A 19,614-nucleotide genomic window follows, 5' to 3' on the forward strand; every position below is an offset into this window, starting at 1 on the left:
CATTTGCAACATCATCAATTTCACGAAAGATCGTTAAACCTAAAGGCATAAAACAATTGTGAATTAATACAATTTCAAAACCTCAAATTGAAGCCAACTGCTTGAATTGAACGAAGCTGTTAGCCCAAAAGAATATTTACATTAGGAATTTGAATTGCTGCATTCAAGTTACATTTCCAACTGCTTCAGTTGCCATTGTGCACATTTTCCTTTAGAATAAAATGCATATGCTTCACAAATTACCAATACATGAACGGAAAAATAGTCAAACACTCTTGCAACCCAAGACAACAATGATTGTTCATTAGGAGCCGGAAAAGCTCGGGTCAAACAGAAACACACACGTACAAGCTCTGTTAATTTCAAGTTAAACCCTACATCGACAGCGTAATTATCATAAAATGAAATAGCATCTCTCAGAAGTTCAGAACAGTATAACTAAAATGCTCGATCTAGAAATCAAGTTACGAAGCGACCAAACTTACATATTCTACTGGTGATGACAGTGCTCGTGATTGCTAGTGTACGTCCTAAGTACAAGACCTCCAGAGAGTGTGATGTCCACCGGTCAGTAGTGGATGCTAGCCAGCAAGCGGGTTAGCATGTATGGTCACTCGATTGAGCCTGATCTCAGCAAGAGGACGATCCCCAGGTCCAGTTTGAGTCTGCACAAATCCAAACACCAGTATTGAAAAAAAACGCCAAAGACAATGAACAATTCAAATCAAATATTGGCAATTCAACTCGATATCTTTTGCATATATCACAGAGGAACAGTTGTGTTAAAGAAAAAAAAGGTTAACATCAGATGAATTGAAAGAACCAATATCCCAAATCATAAGCTGCACGATGCCCAATTTAACTTTATTTCCACAAACGGAATCTTGGCTTAGCTAGCACATACCTTTTCCATGATGTCAAGAACTTCAAACCCATGTATAACCTTGCCAAACACAGTGTACAACCCATTTAGATGTGCCGCCTTTGCATAACTGATGAAGAACTGGCTTCCATTGGTATTGGGACCACTATTTGCCATTGATAGTATCCCCCTTGCATTGTGCTAGAATAAAACATGGAGAACATTATGGCAATTAGGCATAAACTGTTGCACAATAGAGCAAACTATTGACCGATGGTATAAGATATCCGCTCGAGACAATGTAATAAAACCGAGCTTAACCCATGAAGCTCAAGCTTCAAAACATGATTACCTTGAGAGACTCTCTTATCTCATCATTGAACTTCTTGCCCCATATACTCGTCCCCCCTTTGCCTGTACCCGTTGGGTCTCCGCCTTGTATCATAAAACCCTTGATGTTTCTGTGAAATATCGTTCCATCATAATACCCGCTAGCACATAATGCCAAAAAATTCTGTATCGAAATTAAACACGAGAGTGAGCACAAAGGCATCACCACCATGAACAAAACAGCATTTCTGTATCTCTAATTTACTGCCAAAAAATAAGACTTAGTTGTGTGTTAACAAAGCAATGCATCAATCCAGCACACTCTTAGCTGAAAATCAATGATACAGCACTCAGAACAAAGCAGTCGGGCTAGTCTTCCATGAACGTTTCAAATAACAAATCAATTCATAAACAACTTACAGAAACGAAATTTTGGGCAATCCAACATAATTGTTTTGAATACATAAAATATTGAAGATTTGATTTTTGACAAAACAATATTCAAATCAAACAAGCATTCCCCCAATAAATTCAACAATAAATTTCGGGCGTAATAAAATTTTCCAGTAGTAGTCCCAATCAAACAAAGCCCAGATAAAATTTTCCCGGGAAACAAAAAGAAAGTGACTCAGAATCCTCAGGTTACAAAGTTTTGTCTACCGACCTCTGCGGTTTTGGGGACCTCATCGCAAAAAATTTCGCACTTGATGTCGCCCAGATTCGTGTGCAGAGTGACCGACTGAAACAGAGAACAAAAATTATCAAATAGCAGAAAAAAGAAAGGGGAAGAAATCGAGTAAGGCGAGCCGTTTCGAAGTAGAAATTTTACGGAAGCGAAGGTGTTGGACGGAATCAGGCGGAGAAATACTTACCATTGCGGAAGAGGAGTTTGTGTTGTGCTGCTCTGCACGGGCTGTATTTATATCTGCTCAAGGGGTTGCGGTGTCGGTTTGTACACTAGATAATTCTTAACTTAAGCATGATGGGGTTGTACTTTGTCGTTAAAATTTCACTATGTCAGTGGCCTGATGACAAGCCACAATTATCTACCCTTTTTCGGGTCTAGAGAGGTTATGGAGATTTTCACCATGTCCGTGATCACAGTCAAACAGACTCACCAGCTCGGAGCATCGAACCCGAAACCTCGCACATCTTTTTGTTTATTGGGGAACTGCAGTCTGCGCTCTTACCACTGGACCACTTGGTGTTCCCGACCGTCGAAAATGATGGATAGTCATGGTTTGCCACCTGTTATCCTCTTTTTTGAAAAAGAAATAAATAAAAATCCAAATTTTGATAACGGCTGCATCGGTGCTTTACACATTAAAATTGATGGTCATTATAATTTTGATTAAAGGTTGTTTTGAGGCAAACATTTGGTTCGTGTTGTAAAGTTGTTGATAATGTGTATCAAGAAAAAAAAAATCTAGAAAGGCTTTTATGGACATACTTGATCAGAATGTCAACCCACGGTTTAGGTAATCGCTAGTGCAAGTGCGGTGAGTGATGTTGGCAAAAATCAGATGGACGTATAGGTCGCATAAAATCCGACGTCAATTTGCAAAACTTGAGTTGGAATGGTCGCAAGCAATCAAAGTCATGGAAACATTCAGATCAAGTGCGAGATACTGGAAAATGATGAGACATTCATGCTGCGTAGCTATTAGAACCTGACAACATTAAGATCGATACTGGAATACGATGATCATCGCTTTGCAATGTGTGCATGATGTTGAGGGACAACATAATATTGGGACCACAAACAACCAAAGAATTTGATAAATTGATAACAAATGCAACTCATTCATAAGTTGTGTGACTTATTGTGAAGGAACATACTTGTTACAACTTCATGGAGGAACACCGAGATTCAACAAGGAATTCGCGGCATTAAACTCATCGTTGATGGCTGCAAATCATGTAATCAGAGGGGGAGGGAGGTGTGATTAGACTACTCATTAGAGATGAGAAATGGTGCTTAATTTGGCACTCAACTTAAGGGTTTCCGTCATCTAATTCAGGCTATGACAAAGGATTTTGGCTCTGTTCAGGGGAGTTGGTCTCCCATCGGGCTAATCAAAATAAGGACACCAGCTGAAATCTTTCACAGATAAACCCTTTGTTGTTGCAAAAGCAATTATAACGCTTTAAAATTGGTAAAAGGCCTCAATTACTTCAATAATGTAGAATGATGGAACAAGATGATACAGAACGACGGAAATGAATGCTTTGTAATTGAGGTAGCAACATGAAAGTAAAGTGACACCAGTAGTTTCTATGTCATTCATCCTCAAGAATCTCACGGTGCACATGCATGCATGATGTGCTGCAGTATTTGTAATTGTACCTATGGAAAGGAACTTTACCAGCCAGTGATACATTACAACAGGAGCAGTTAATGTCACCAGCTTCCCCGCTCTTGGGCTGAACAGTGTTCGGTGCAACAGTACTGCTATTGCCTTGGGCGCTAAGAGCTTCAGCTGCTGCTCTTCTCCTCTCCGCAGCAGCTGCTCTTTTCTCCCTCTCAGCTGCCTGCGCCCTTTTCAGTTCCTCCTGATAAGGGATCAACAAGGGGGAAACAAACTTAAAGTACGGTTCGCACATTAAACAGGATGAATAAAGAGCAGAAAGTAAAGAAAGAAGATATTGAGAACACGAGCCAGCATAGTTTAAAATGGTATACATAAGCAGTCGTAAAAAATCCAACCGACCTCTTTAGAGATATGTGATCCAGAACTAGGTTGAGGCTTTCCCTTAAGACTAGAAGACGTCGAAGCTTTTTGGGAAGCAGCAGCCTCAGCCTGCATATTCATATGACGAAGATTGTAGTATACCAAATGCCATAGAAAGATTGAAGAAAGAAAATATAGACTAAGAAAAAAAGAAGAATATTATGCATATTACATAGCTAGTTGACAGAATGATGTCAGTTGTTGCTTCTGCATTACAATCGATAAAACCTTCCTTAGAACTACCCAAAATAAACCCTAACATAAATGATTCCAAAATTTACTCAAACTTTTCACTTTTTAAATGTAACCAAAAAAAGAGAGATGCACAAAATAGAAACAGAAATTAGAAACTCTCTGTTTCCAGTGCCACCAATCGATGAATGCTGAGGAAGGTGCGAATCAACTGATGCAACCTACAAATTAATTTCAAAAGATCACTGCATGAAGGCTATAACAACCATTGCAAAAGTGCATCATTCACATGATTGAAATTGTCATCCTGAAAGATTCTTCAGAAAATTTAGAACCAAAGCCAAGTCCCCAGGAAAAAGAAGATAATCTCTAACATGTTTTGAGGGTAAAAAACAAAAAGAAGAAGGAGCAAGTATAATACGTACCTGAGCTTTCTTTTCTTTTTCTTTTCGTAATTTCTTCAATTCTTTTGCTCTTGCTTTCCTTTTGGCATCTTTTTCAGCCTGAACAACGAAAAATGAAGGCAGATCATATTCAATTTTTCAGGTATCAACATTTAACCAAACACTGCTGGAAAGAGGCTTCACAAAATTAACATAGGCAAGATGCCACATCATTGAGAGGACAATCAATAACCAAACCAAAGGTAAGCAGGCACATAAAATAGAAGGGTTTAAATGTTGTACTGCATATACACTTCCCTAAGAAAATACTGTTTGTGCTCCAATCACAATAAACGACAGAACCACAAACTCTTTAATCTTTATCTAAGTTCATATTTTCAGTATAACTCCATGATTATAGTAAAAAAAATAAAAACAAAAATAAAAATAAAAATAAAAAAGCCTGCATTTAACTTACTAGCAACACAATCTTTCTCAAAAAACATGCAAGACTTAATTGCCTAAATCACTGGAAAAATCAGGGAGCTGAAGAATTATTTTAAAGGAAAACTAATGAAAAGAGCTTGAAAACTTTGAGTTTTAATGATAAGGACAAAATAAAGGGTAAAGTGAATAGTACCAAGATTGACTTTTTAGTGTAAAAATGTGGTTTTTCGTTAAAGTGAACAGCACCACGGGCTTTTCGTTAAAACTCCCTTATTTTAATTCTCTCTTTTATAATTAAGGAGTAAAATCAGAAAACAAAAAATATTTAGTGATGAGAGGGCAGGATAAGGGAACAAGCTTCGGGGTTTAAATAGAATCACCTAGGTAATTACACTGCTGAAAACAAAGAATGGCAAAGTTTTGTTTTCTTTCCCTATTTGATCTGAGTTGGCAAATGCATCAAACCATTAACAGAAACTAGGTAAAGTGTTGTAATGGATTACCTGCTTAGCAGCTTGAGATTCCTCCAACTCTTTTGTCAATGGACTAGGTACCTTAGCAGAATTCCAATCCCACTTATCCGGGTTTGAGGCCATGAACCGTCTAAATGTGTTTCTGACCTCTTTATCACTTGCTAGCATGTATGGAGTCAGTCCCCTTTCATTTTTGATGCAAGGATCCAGGCCCTGTTCCAATAGTTCCAAAACCTTAAGAGTATTTCCAGACTGCGCTGCTTCGTGCAAGGGTGTTGACGAACATATTTCCTCACCATCACTGTCACTTGATATAGGGAATTCATTGGACTTTCTACTGTCTAGGCAAGCTTCAGGTTTTTCTCGATAATCTGAACTGTCAGCAATATCGACTTTGTTCATTCTTGGGATGAGGTCGCTGTTAATACCTGAAGTAAGTGGCGGGTCCTCTTTGAAACTTGGTGGAGCTACATTTTCATCTAGTTCATAAACAACTTGGGTCAATTGCTCATATATACGCCGAGCTTCCTTATAAGTAGGTCTCCGAACAGTCATTGGAACATTTTGAACAACACAATTCTGATGACTAAAATATGGTTTGTTGTCCCCATTAAAAAGCAGCTGATGATTGCTAGAAGGAGCATAAACAAAAACGCAAGAGGAAGAATCAAAGTATTGCTTCCAAGCAGCAAGGAGCTCTTGAATTTCCTAGAATGTAGAATTTTTGGATCAATCAACCTTTACAATATTCAGTAGGCAATTTATAACATCATGCATGGCCTCAATATAATTCCGTCCAACTAAGGCAACAGTTCTTATTGCTTTCAAGATCTTTTATATAATAGTATGACACAACAAAAAATTTGAAGGAAAAGATCCCATTAATATATATTACAAATGTAGAAAATAAATTCCGACTCAGAGGTGGTAAAATTTGTATTTGGATTGGAAAGTATTAGCAAGCAAAATTTCGAGCAACGTGCAATTAATTGGAAGGGAATCTTTATATTCGGCCAAATGAAATGAAGTGTCTTGAAAATACTACACTAAATTGTACCCATATCTCATCAAACTAGGTACTGGCAATCAAATCAAAACTTGTGACAGGTTTTATCAGTGACCTCATTTTGACAATAAACAACCATGTTATCATAAGAATATCCATCGTAAAAGAGTCGAAAACTATTTTGGCATAGCATTGTCGCAAAATCAAATAGAGATGTCACCAAGTCGAATACCTTTTTCAAAGCAAGTTCATTATAGCGACGCATAGAAGCTCCAGCAGAATGAGCAAACCTGCCACCTGCATCTTTGGATGACTGTTTTTTTCCAGCCTTGCCCCTTACAACATATCTAAATAAAAAAATAAAGAATTATAAAAATCACAAATAAAAAAAAATAAAAAATTTAACAGAAATATAACCAGAATTAATAATCCAACCTGTGGAAGGTCTTGTGATCCACAACCAAGTTACCATCAAAGACACAACTGGCAAAGTGCCCACCACTTGCAAGCAACACGATTCTTAAACGGGTCTTATCCCTAGGTTCATGAACCAACGTTTTCAATCTCTCTCTCACTTCCTCGTCTGACAAAGTACCTTCAGGTCCAGAATCATTTGTAACTAAACACTTCCAAACCGAAACCCTCTCACCAGTCGGAAGGTGGAAGAATAACTTCTGCCTGATATTTTCCCTTGAAAACTTCAAAAAGCGAACTCCCCTTTCAGGTTCATCTTCATCTGACCCCGATATACTTGAGACATCAAAGTCTTTAAAAGAATCGGATGTGAACTCATCAAAGTCATCCTCCTTCACAATACTCTTTCCAGCAACACTTAACTTCACCTATGATCATACATAATGAAGTAATTACTATGCGCCCCAAAACACACACATTCACATTACAGCTGAGAATTGAACTACCAAGTAACGAAAGAGTGTAAAGAAAAAGGAAAATGACCATCTTTTTAAACCATATTTGTAAACTACATGATGTGACACTTGATGGTTGAATTTTTTTAATGATTTAAAAGAAGACAACCGTCAACCGCCACTGGTTTACAAAATATGGTTTAACAAGATAGTCTCTTTAGCATCACCCAAAGGAAAATAATAAGTATAATCCTCCCACATATCAAACAGGTGAATCAGATACGCAATTTGATTGGATAAAAAGCAAAATGTTGATTGCAAAAGGGCAAAAACATATCCATTCAAAGCACAGTAAAGCTTGAAAATTCAAGCATTCGCATTTACCAAACGGAAATTTGATTAAAAATAAAAAATTTAAACGAAATCAATACAAAAATATTTAACAATTCTAAACAAACAGTGTATCAAAGCCCCAAAATTTCGAGGTTTTCCTCAATTACGAGTATTCATTGAATATACCAAATGGCGGGAATTGAAAACTATAAACTTGTATTGAACAATTAACTTACGTTGAATCGGTGAATGTCGGATTTGAAGTGCGAGCGCTGGTCTTGGAGGGAATCGAACTCGGCCTTGCAAGTGTTGCAGGTCCACCGGGGTCCTGCTACGACGACGTTTTGGGAGGGGTTTTGTTCATTGTGCTCTGGATCGAAGTCGTCTAGGGTTTCGACGGCGGAATTGTAGTTGGAGGCCTCGGTGGTTGAGGCACTAGAGAGGCCAGAAGAATGAAGGAGCTCGCAGGAGTCGAAGAAGTCGGCCCCGACGTCGAAGATGGAACGGGGTCGTTTCTCTTTTGCCAGCGCCGCCGCGTGAGTTGCTGGGGTTGCGGTGGTGCGAAGAGGCTCGGTCGCCATGGATTGGTCGTAGCAGATTGGGGTTGCCTCGTTCCTGTTACTGCTCTTTTTGCTTTTTATATGCAACAATATTTTGCACCAAGGGTGCTAAGGGCACTCTATTTTTTTTTTTATTAAGAAATGAACAATATTCATTGATATAATTTAGCGAATACTGCAAATTGGAGGATAGGATGTAATTCAATAGACTTTGATAAAAAATCTGCTTGACATTTCAACCCAATCGAAGAAAAAAAGAGCACCTCGCATCAAAAACTATAAAACAGTACTATCTACTATTAAAAGATGAATGATTATACTGGGGATTCTTCAAACAACACCACATGTTGTTCCAGAGATAGCGCAACTCTTGCCAAACTGTGAGCCACCCTATTAGCTTCTTGTCGTGTGTTGAGGATTTTGGTATGAGGGAAAGAATGGAGAAAAGTTCGAGCATCATTATAATCATTTAATGAATGTTTGTCACTCAATACTATAGTCTGGTAGTATTTCTCTTTACTTGAAAGTGAGAGATCTTAGATTCGAATCTTGTGGATGACGAATTCGATAACAAATTAGGTTATTCAATAACTCTTCATTTTCTTAGTGTAAAAATATATCGATGGACTAAAAAATTACTATAATCATTTGGAGATTCTAGAACATCGTATGACGACTTATTTTCAATAGGATTGTATTTTCCTTTGCCAAACCCAATCTTCCCACAATCCAAATTGGGCTTACTGGAATGAAACATACATGTGATAGGTTCGCATCCCGCTCTAAGGTCATCTCCAACCGAGGGATGGCCAGAGGGCTAGTTTTAGTCATCTGGCCCTCTCAAAATATTAATATTTTAATGAACAGTACAGGGTCATATTTGTCTCTGTCTCCAACCGAGGGCCATAGGGCTCGTTTTAGACATGTCACAAAAAAAACAGTCTCCAACCGAGGGTCAAAGGGCCAAACATAATTTATTATTTAAATTTAAAAACTACAACAACTTAAATTCAAATCCAACAACTTAAATTTAAAAACTACAACTTATATTTAAAAACGACGAATTAAATTTAAAGGAATGGTGAATGAATGATTTAGGTATTTATAGGAAAAAAATTAAAATTTTTAAGAATTAAAAAAAAAAATGGCCCAAAAAACCTAAATAAAAAAAAATCAAAAGTAACGGCTAGCTGACGTCGGCTAGCTGTTGCATTTGAATTTTTTTCTTAAGCATTCATGTTGGTTATAACCGACAGGAAAGATGATTTTTCTAGCTAGCCCTCCAGCCTTCTCCAATTCCGTGAGGCCCTCTCAAATTCCACAGCCCTCTGGCCTAGCCCTCAGTTGGAGACTGTTTTTGGGTTATTTTCGGCACTCTGACCTTCTAGACCCTTCGGTTGGAGATGGCCTAAGTGGGCTAGGTTTTACTTAGGCCTAGGTTTTACTATTTGTTTTGGGTTAACCCAAATAACACCTTTTTTGCATCCATCATAAATAGAGAACACACTTTCTATTTTTCAAACACAGAGCGCACATTGAAAAAACCCTAATGTTTGCAAAACCTCGTCAGCGCATGATTGAAACACAATGTTCTCCTCATCTTCTCTTTCTTATGCTCCGCAGTTTCTCAGGAGTAGGATTATCTCCTCTCTCTTTTTCCCGCCTCTTTCCTTCTTTCCTATTTGTACGGTGACGGCTAAATCACGTCAACATCTTATATTAACTTTTTATAAAAAAAAAAAAAAAAAAAAAAAGACAAAATAAAGAATGTGAGAGGAGGGATGGAGGGGATGGAAATAGGAGGGAAGATAATCCTAGTCCTCTCTCATATCCTCATTTTTCGCTTTCGCACGCCCGAATTCTTTCTTCTCTGGCCCCTTTTTCTTCTTCCCTTCCAACTCCATCTTTACTTGGAGCAAAAGAAGAAACTGTATTCAGATCAGACAAACTTCGTCTTTACTGACAGCTAGTCTTACACCTTATACAACTGGCTTTAGGTTTGGTGTTACTACTACTTTCGCACCAACTTGGAGCACAAGAAGAAACTGCATTCGGACCTAGAATTTATTTCTCTCTTCTCTTTCTTGCCGTTCCACACCTCTTCCTCTCTATGTCCTTTTAGGCCATCTCCAACCAAAAAGGCTAAACATAACCCCGTCCAGAATTATAACCTTGCAAAAAATTATTTTTTAATAAATAGTGTTAGGCCATACTCATGTATCATCTCCAACTGAAGAGGCTAAACATAGCCCCTCTCAATAATTTATTGGTTTTAAGTTTATACTTTAAATTTATTAGTAATTTAGTTAAACTACCGTTGGATTTTTTTCAAATATAAATGTTGAATTTAAATCAATTATTGCAACTGATGAGCTGAGTCCCAAAAAAGGGCTAAGAGCAAGTTCGCTGGCACCCAAAAAACCCACTCCACCCCACAAAATAGTCCAGCCCAGTCTGTAGGCCAGACCAAAATGGACTGAGTGAGGAATTGGCCTATCTGATGTCATGCTGACGTCAACATGACATCAACAAAGACCTGATTTTTTTTTTTTTTTTTTTTGCGTCAAGCGCATGGGAAACATGCCTACATGGGCACGCGTTCCCGATAGACGACAAATGGTGGGCCCGCACTGCAAGTGCACTAAAGGGGTGCATGACATGTGCCACGTGGCGCGTCTTCGGCTGTTGGATTTCCAATGGCTAGTTTTATGAAATGTTGGATTTTCAACGATCAAAAAATTTTGAACTTCAAACCCAACGGCTAATGACTTGACAAAATCTATGTCGTTCGATTCTTAGATCAACAGTCCAGGATTTTCGGCCAAAACACTTTTTTTTTTAAAATGTCATAATTATTACTGTTGGCCACATGTCCCATTTTGGGCTATTGGATTTCAATCTTTTTGAAATCTAACAATCCAGATTAATTAACTTAATAAAAATTGTTTAAAAATATAGAAAAAATAAAACGAAATTTTTTAATTTTTTTCTATAAATACCTAACCATCATCTTCCATTGTACACCATATTTCAATATTTTTAACACTTTGAACCAAAGTTTTCACAAAGTTAGTACTTTCGGATAATGACATGTGTCGTGACAATTTGTTAAAAATCCTATGCAAAATTAAAAATAAAATTATTTATATTATTTTTTAAAAAAATTAATAAAATTTTAATACGAATTGACTAGACTTTGGGCCAACTCATTTTTTAGTGGTGGAGATGCACTTGGCAATTACTGTTCATTGGAGTCAATTACTAATCATTTCAATGGATTAAATGAACTTTCGACCAGCTCATTTTTAGAGATGGACTTGCTCAACCTAATGCCCCTTTGGCCAAATAATGGTTTAGTGGGCTCCACATAATTATAGCCTAACCATCAGTTGGAGATGTGTTTTTGACAAATCAGGCCATTAGTTGTTCAGTCAAATAGGCCTACACCATTTAAGTCATTATCAGTCAGAATCTATTTTAATCGCTGTATTTTTTAATTTAGCTAATTTGATCACTGTGTTGTTCAAAGACAATTTTAATTACTATTTAAGTCATTATCAGTCAGAATCTATTTTAATCATCGTATTTTTTAATTTAGCTAATTTGATCACTGTGTTGTTCAAAGATAGTTTTAATTACTTCCTTTAGTTACAGTTAAAAAATATTAAAACGTTCAGTTTTTTTGTACATCAACATATTTTTTACACTAAGAAGATGTGGAGTTTGGCTAAGTCACACAATAAGCAACCTAATTTGGTATCGAATTCGCCATCTACAAAATTCGAACATGATACCTCTCACTTTTAAGTGAACAGGAATATTATCAGACCGTGGTACTATAAATGCTCATTAAATGATTAAAATGAATAAAATAATAATTTGAAAAACTTAAAATTCATTTACAAAGAATGAAGATTGAAAAAAATGAAGAAACGAGAGATTGGGGGCACGGGGGAAGACCGCCCCCAACGCCACCTCTCTCTCTCTCTACCCCCGTGGCAAGCCCATCCCTCCCCTCCCTATCCTGCCCCGGCCACACCTACTCTGCTTAGCGGATTCGAACCCATTGAAAAAATTCATCGCTCAAATTAGCAGAGGAGCTGTGAGTCAAGGTTGGTTGTTAATTTGTGTTTCAAATCTCAAATAATCGTCATTAGCTTTTCTGGCCGTTGATGGTAGCGTGGTGGCTGACGCTTTTTTCCGATGTCCCTAGGGCTGGTTTGGTATTGCTGTGCTTTGAAAAAAAGCTGCTTCTGCTGTGCTGTGAGAATAAGCAGCTGTGAAATAAAGCAGCAGAGTGTTTGGTAAACTTTTTTGTAAAAGTGCGTTTGAAAAAAAAAAAGCAGTATTAGAGTGTTTGGTAAACTTTTATGTAAAACAGATGTGAAAAAAAGCCGGTTTTTCAAAGCTAGGTTTTGCAGCTTCTTGTTTTTGGCTTTTTTTCATCCAAAACTGTGAAAAAAAGCTGAAGCTGAGTGTTTACCAAACACAAAAACAGCTCCCAGCTTTTTTTGATAGCAGCTTTTTTCAGAATCACCTCAGTACCAAACCAGGTCCTAATCTCTCCATTCTTCCCTCTTTTTGTTTCTCCTTTTTCAAATTTTCTTTTTATTAAAATGAATTTTATTCATTTAATGAATATTTTTATATTTTTTAAAACCATCGAAATAGTCAAAATTGCTAACTTTGAACAACACAGTGACCAAAGGAAATTTTAACCTACAATATAGTGGTTTGTTTTATTTTAAAAAAATAAAAAAATAAAAAAAAAACCCTATAGTATAGTGGCAAAAATAGGTTTTATCCCTTAGTATTAATATACAGGGTACCCCATACACCGTCACCATTGGCATTCCTTTTTACATATGGGATTTACTATGGCTTGGAATGCTTTTCGTTTTGACTCGACTTGAATGGGTTATGTTCGTGGTTTCTTGTCATAAAGTTCTTACTTCCCAAGTAAAAAAAAGAATGACAATCTTCTTCAGATTTCCTTTGTGAGAATTCCGAAAATTCTTAAATCGTGTCCGTTCATCGTACATCATACGGTCAATTTTCGTCAAATACTTTACATGTATAATTTCAAATAAAAATATTTAAAATGATTTCTGATCGCACAACATATGATGAACGGATATGATTTGAGGATTGATGAGTCCATATTATACCATATACTTTACTCTAATCTTAGTTATAATTTATTAGTTATTTTGGTAGAATTTTGATACTTTGTTATGTATTTTCAATGTAGGATATTCGACTTTCTCTTAAACAAAAAATATTCAAACGGATGAATTTTGGAATGATTCCAATTGGAGGATGTTTGTGAGTCTTTCAAGATTATTGTTTCAAAATTCTAGATTTTTCTACTTAGCCGTTTGACCGTGGCAAATAAATAAAGGTCTAGCACATAGCTTTCTCATATTGACGTTTTCAGACGTTTTTAGACGTTTTGGGCAGTTTGGAGGTCAAGATGACATATTTTGAGAAAGATTCCTTCTGAGGATTTGTTGGACACGTCTCATGTGACATCCCGTCCCGAAACTAACGAAACGTACGTGTGAATTTACCTTTTTACCCCTAGTTCGTTACATTTACGTTTAGTGTTGTGTTGTGTGGTGTTGTAGGACCACACACACACTCACACACCCTGTCTCTCTCCCGTGTTTCCCTCCCTCTGTCTCTTCTTTGTCTCTCTCTCTCTCTCTCTCTCTCCCGTGCTCCCATTTCTTCTTCTTCTTCCTTCAAACTTGTACGGACAACTCATAATTCACCCAAACCTTCGTGGATCGAGGAAACCAAGGACACCATTGAACTCGTGAGGTTGAGAGGAGCACGGCCATACTATTTTCAGGTGAGAAATCATTAGTTTTCACGTCGATTCGAGGTAATCCGTTTTGAACACTATTCATGCAAACTTAATCTAGCTTGTTTTTGGGATTTTTAAGCTCGTAGATGTCTTAGTGAGGTCCCAAGGAGTCTCGGAGTGCTTCGTTGGACGAGTTTGGACGTCGGGAAAGCTTGGTTCAAAGTTGGCCGGTTTTTGAGTTTGAAGACAGGTATGATCGCGTGGTTTTTAGCTTTTAAAAGTGGTATATCGTGATTCTACTAGTCCTAAGCTTCATTTTGGTTCAAAAATCATGAAAATTGGTTGAGAAACGAGTGAGAAAACTAAGTTTGAAGTTTTTCCAGTTTTTCGGCGCCGGCGACGGCGCCGGAGTCTCGCCGGAGAAGGTGACGGAATATTCCGTCAAAACTGACGGAATATTCCTGACGCCGTTAACGGAATCTGTCAAAACTGACGGAATATTCCTAACGGCGTCAGTTGACGCCGTCAGTGTGCACCGCACGTGCCTGCGCGTGGCCGGCGCGTGGGGGCGCGTGCGGCGGAGGAAAATTATTCTAAAAATATGGTTGTGATCCTGAGGTTGTGTAGAGCACGTTGGTATATTCAATTGTCCATTTTGAGCAATGTATGAGAAGTTATTACGAGAAGTTGGTTATGTGCTTTTAAATTAACGTTTTTGTAGTTGTTTCGCGTATAGGTGATACGTATCCCGAGGACGAGCGTGGTCACTCGAGGCAGGGGGGCTACGACCCTTCCACTTATCAGTGAGTGGGCTTTTGGTTTTCCGTATATACCTATATACATTTATATTCCCAGAAATTAAATAAAAATGGTTATTTGTTTTATGCCATGCACCTTATGATTGTTGTTTATGCATCATCGCATGCATTAGTAGTGGCATATATATATATATATATATACATGTTGGGTGCTGTGGAAGCACAGGTAAGTGCCAGGTAAATGTTATTCATATTTACATTCAGCAGTAGTTTGATATGCTTAGAGAGCCCATAACCTGCACCCCCGGTGTTAGTGCTCCCGCCCTGAGCAGGGCACAGTCCTTCACGTGATGTTCACCTCCCGCACTATATGCTCAGCTTGGATCCAAGCTAGGTGCACAGGCCTGTCGTACAGACCACATTAGGTGGTTCCAACTCGTAGGTGACCCGCGATTATTCGCACAGCCTTCACGTGATCGTAGCACTAGAGCGTATATATACGTTACACCCAGTCCTGTCGTACAGACCACTTTAGGTGGTTCCGACTCGTGGGCAGGTTCAGTTGTTCCGTTGTTGAGTTTGAGATTTGAGCTCTATATGCAGCCGTACAGGTCACGTTAGGTGACTCCGGCTGCCAGATGTTATGCTATTGATGTGATTTATACCTGAGCACTTGCATATCATTACGAGGCTTTGACATGGCACATTCTTGAGCGTGTTTAGTATACCCTTGAGCATGTTTGGCATATTTATACATACGTATATATGTTTATTTTCTGGGAAGTATACAGGTTTTACGGCGAGGGGTTAGAATGTATTTTGCTAAATGGTTTTCAAGAGCTTTGTTTTTGCCCACTCACGCTTTTGTTTTTGCGCCCCTCCAGGTTCTAGTTGCTTAGCAGTTTCGGTGGTTTTCCCAGAAGACGTCCCGGCATTTCTGACAGACACTCACCATTGTAGGTCACCTTCGGGTGTACTATTGTCGTATCATTTTCTTTGGACTGCTGTAGTCTTGCTCTGAACTTAGCGTTTCACTTACGCTAGCACTTGTCTTAGTACTTTGTATGCTAGTTTTTAAATTATTCGTACTTTTACATTACTTTCTTTAGCTTCCGCACGTGCACATGGCTACGTCACCTCCGCGTGACGGCCAGCATGCCCTGATCTCGGTCGGGGTGTGTCATCTCAAGCTTTAAAAATAGACCTTTTGAAAATCGAAGTTGATTTGGTCATTCAAAAGTCTGATTTTTTTTATAAGTCCGAATTTCAGTTTAAATAAGAAACCTTTTATTTTATGTTTTATTATTTTATTATGTTTCCTAGTTTTATTCTAAGAACTTTTAGAGTTTTATTTTGTAGTAGTATAAATAAAATATTTAGCCATTAGAAATGGAGAAAAAAGAAAGGAGAATGCATAAAATTTAGAGACACACTACTTTGGAGCTTTTGACAATTCAAGTTTATTTTCAAGATGTTTTCAATTTATGTTTTTAATAATATTTTGTTTTATGATTATTCGTAACTAGTTTTGTTTGCTAGGGCGAGACCACGAACCTTAACAATAATATGTATTTTCTTTTCAATTTGTTTATGATATTATGCATGCAAATTTTGAATTATTAATCACCGGTTTAAACTATCTAATTGTCTTGATGATTGGCCACCATTAGGATATTTAGAAAAGTAATTGGATGCAATTTTGATAGAAGGTTGTCCCTAAAATTGATGCTGACTTCTTGTGGTTAATATGTGTAACTTCTTAAGATGGACGACATGTCTTAAGGGTTATATGGTTTTTCAAAAAGATTTCACAAAACTTAATAAGTCTTGCATGTTAACATTCGATCTGGACACCATGGACGGATTGCATGTTAGATAACGTTCAATGTTAGAGGTTTCAATTAGGAGATATATTAGAAAAACCTAACCTTCAAATATGTATGTGTAAATCATATGTAATTGTGAGAACTGCGTAAGATTGATTGCATGTTAGATAACGTTCAATGTTGGAGATTTCAAGTAGGATATATACTAGAAAAACCTAACCTTCAAATATGTATATGTAAATCATAAGTAATTGTGAGAACTGCGTAAGATTGATTGCATGTTAGATAATGTTCAATTTTGGAGGTTTCAAGTAGGATATATATTAAAAAAAACCTAACCTTCAAATATGTATGTGTAAATCATAAGTAATTGTGAGAAGTAAGATTGTTAAAATGACAGCAGAACTCTAGCGTTCAAATTTATTTTCAAATTTATTTTCTTTACTTTCTCAATTTATTTTATTGTTTTTGATCAAATTCGTTTTTAATTGTTTAGATCATAAAATCAACTTCTTCCAAACCTTGTTTTCAAATAATTAATTAAAATTTGATATTTACATAAATTATTCATTTAATTATGTAAAGAACAATCTTACCTATACTACGATAATCTTGTATTATTGCAAGTATTTTTAAGTATTTTATCCCTAATTTTGCGGTGGTAAAATGCCTATCAAGAATCCTAAAATCCTCATATACAGGATCTGAAGAGGATCCTCATTCTTAAAAAAACACCATCACCGTGGCCCATGTCTGCTTACTGTCACATCCACGAATCCATGCGCTTTATCTTAAACATTTACATACGCGAAAACATCTCATCAAATCCTCATATTTATAATAATAGCACGCCCACGCGCGCCACACACGATTGTTTACTCTCCCACACACAAACTAACAGCCACGGCTGCTAAAATGCGCAGCTACCCATAAATTAAAAAAATAAAATAAATTAAAAAAGAAAAGTAATAAATTAAAATTAACAGATAAAAACCACTCTAGTCTCTTTAACAGCGGAGTAAACAAAATAAAATAGTAACAATAATGCCTGAAAGTACTACAAAGTACAAACAACCAAAAAATTAAAGATAAAATAAATTAAAACTGACATGAAATTACCGTTCAGGACAAGACAATGGAGGAAATAGCAGCAGCCCAGAGAGTGACAAGTACGCTCATCAGCAATGCAGGTGAGGCCACGTGACCAGCTCCGTTCCCCGAGGTGCTGTTCGCCGACTCAGCCGAAGGCGCGTCCGCGGGAGCTCCCCCCGGCGTCTCGGAAGGCGGCGCAGGCGGAGATGCGGCCAGAGGCGACGGCGCTTCTACTGAGGCCGGTCCCGGAGCGAGTACCGGCGCCGGGGAAGGGGCAGATATGGGGGCAGGGCCCGGCGCCGGCGAAGGAGACTTGCCGAAGAGCTCTGATGGAAGCAGGACATTGTCGACGGTGAAGATGGCGAGGGGAGTCGCGTCGAGAACCGTGTCAGCGACTCGGGACGAGCCGACTCCGGTGTGGAGAGTGACCTGGTCGCCGGCGCTGGTTACTGTGAGATCGTACTTTCCGGCTCCGTTCGTCGCGAGAGTGCTGATTGGAGCCTTGGACGCCTTGAGAGACCCGATCGGAGAGTAACCGGTAATGGCGTGGTACTGTAAGATCGAGACGAGCTCGGCATTGGTGAGCTTGCTCAGATCGGGGACGCCCTTCGCCTTAAATGCCTCGTCGTTTGGCGCGAAAATCGTCAGTCCCTTCTCGGCCGCCGATTGGTATGTCTTGATGACGCCGGTGGAAACGATCAGCGACGCGAACTTCTTTGCGCCGGCTTTCTCGAGCAGGGCGGTGATGTTGGTGTCGGAGGCAGACGGCGCCGGCGCGGTCAGAATCCCGGGGGCGATGACCGGAGCGGAGATCTCCAAAACAGAGATGTTGTAGGGGATTTGCTTGACTGATTTGGTGTAGCTGGAGTCGAGCTTGGAGCCGGGAGCGGCGGAGCCGAAGCCGACCTTGCCGCCTTGGAGATCGGTGATGTTGACGAAGCCGAGATTACCGGGGGCGTGGCCGGTGGTCTGGTAGAGAGTGGTGGTGAGGACGGAGCCGTCGGAGATTTTGTGGAGTTTCGGGGCGTCGTAGTAGTCGAGGAGGACGTGGAGGCTGAGGGCGTTTTTGATGACGGCGAGGGGGTGTTTGGCGGCGAGGGCGGAGATGGCGGCGTTGTTGAGAACGAGGACGGTGATTGTTTGGTGGGTGTTGATTTCGTCGGCGAGGCGTGTTTGGGTGAGGTAGCTGTTGTAGAGGGAGTAGTCCGGGAAGGCGGAGAGAATATCGGTGATGTTGTGGGATTGGATTGTGGCGGCCAGGGATAGGAGAGTGAGGAGGATTAGAGTCCTGCTGCTTAGTGAAGCCATGTTTGGACTGAGTGAGAGTGAGAGTGAGTGTGAGTGTGAGAGACAGAGATTAGATAGATAGAGAGAGAGAGAGGGAGAGAGAGAGAGAGAGAGAGAGAGAGAGAGAGAGAGAGAGTGAGGGGTTAACTACGGTTAAGGATTTAACTATGGTTGGGTTGACAGCTGGAAGGAGGAGGCCAGGCCATGTGCTTCTTATATTCTGTTTCTTTTGCGAGTGAAATGACCAGAATACCCTTGTCGCTTTTGGGGGTGTTTGGTTGGGAGATGAGGATGGTTTGTGATTGTGATTATGCTGTGTGGGGTTGTATCAGAAAAAGGCAAAAGTGGGATGGGAGGAGGTGGGTTGATGGTGGATAGAAACGGATAGGTTTTGGGTAACGGCTCTAAACCCTAGGTGGGAGAAGTATATAAAACTTAGGATTTGGATATCCGAGCCTAAAATATTGAAAGAAATTTCAAGTTCGATTACTAGTTTTTTTTTTTTTTAACGGACGAACTTTTTGTCATATCCTGGTTCAGAGTAGACCACTTCCCGGACCCGTTTTACCACCGTAGCACGATATTATTCGTTTTGGGCCCCGACCACGTCCTCACGGTTTTGTTTTTGGGAACTCACGAGCAACTTCCCAGTGGG

At 38.9% G+C, this 19,614-nt stretch overlaps 3 protein-coding genes across 4 annotated transcripts; all 3 read right to left on the reverse strand.

The window, feature by feature from the left end:
* Positions 1-275: 275 nt before the first annotated feature.
* On the reverse strand, positions 276-2,133 carry LOC137748149 (Cyclophilin-like peptidyl-prolyl cis-trans isomerase family protein). The gene is made up of 5 exons (XM_068488243.2): positions 2,065-2,133; positions 1,857-1,931; positions 1,215-1,376; positions 905-1,063; positions 276-665 (listed from the first exon to the last, which is right to left on the reverse strand). The coding sequence occupies exons 1-5, from the start codon at positions 2,065-2,067 to the stop codon at positions 582-584; spliced, it is 483 nt and encodes a 160-aa protein (XP_068344344.1). The 5' UTR covers positions 2,068-2,133; the 3' UTR covers positions 276-581.
* A 1,212-nt stretch (positions 2,134-3,345) lies between these two features.
* LOC137747220 (zinc finger protein-like protein) lies at positions 3,346-8,336 on the reverse strand. Of its 2 annotated transcripts, none has more exons than XR_015955784.1 (7): positions 7,864-8,306; positions 6,861-7,267; positions 6,658-6,772; positions 5,450-6,127; positions 4,542-4,619; positions 3,904-4,337; positions 3,346-3,745 (listed from the first exon to the last, which is right to left on the reverse strand). XR_015955784.1 is itself a non-coding variant. In XM_068487289.2 (7 exons), the coding sequence occupies exons 1-7, from the start codon at positions 8,206-8,208 to the stop codon at positions 3,473-3,475; spliced, it is 1,986 nt and encodes a 661-aa protein (XP_068343390.2). In that variant the 5' UTR covers positions 8,209-8,336; the 3' UTR covers positions 3,346-3,472. The 2 variants fall into 2 exon arrangements, 1 of the variants encoding a protein (XP_068343390.2); XM_068487289.2 differs by having other exon boundaries at positions 3,904-3,993; positions 7,864-8,336.
* A 9,196-nt stretch (positions 8,337-17,532) lies between these two features.
* On the reverse strand, positions 17,533-19,140 carry FLA8 (FASCICLIN-like arabinogalactan protein 8). The gene has a single exon (XM_068486766.2). It carries the CDS (start codon positions 18,978-18,980, stop codon positions 17,703-17,705), a length of 1,278 nt encoding a protein of 425 aa, XP_068342867.2. The 5' UTR covers positions 18,981-19,140; the 3' UTR covers positions 17,533-17,702.
* Positions 19,141-19,614: the final 474 nt, after the last annotated feature.

This window comes from Pyrus communis, chromosome 2 (genome assembly GCF_041283825.1).
Source record: "Pyrus communis isolate YQ-2024b chromosome 2, ASM4128382v1, whole genome shotgun sequence".
NCBI classification, from domain to species: Eukaryota; Viridiplantae; Streptophyta; class Magnoliopsida; order Rosales; family Rosaceae; genus Pyrus; species Pyrus communis.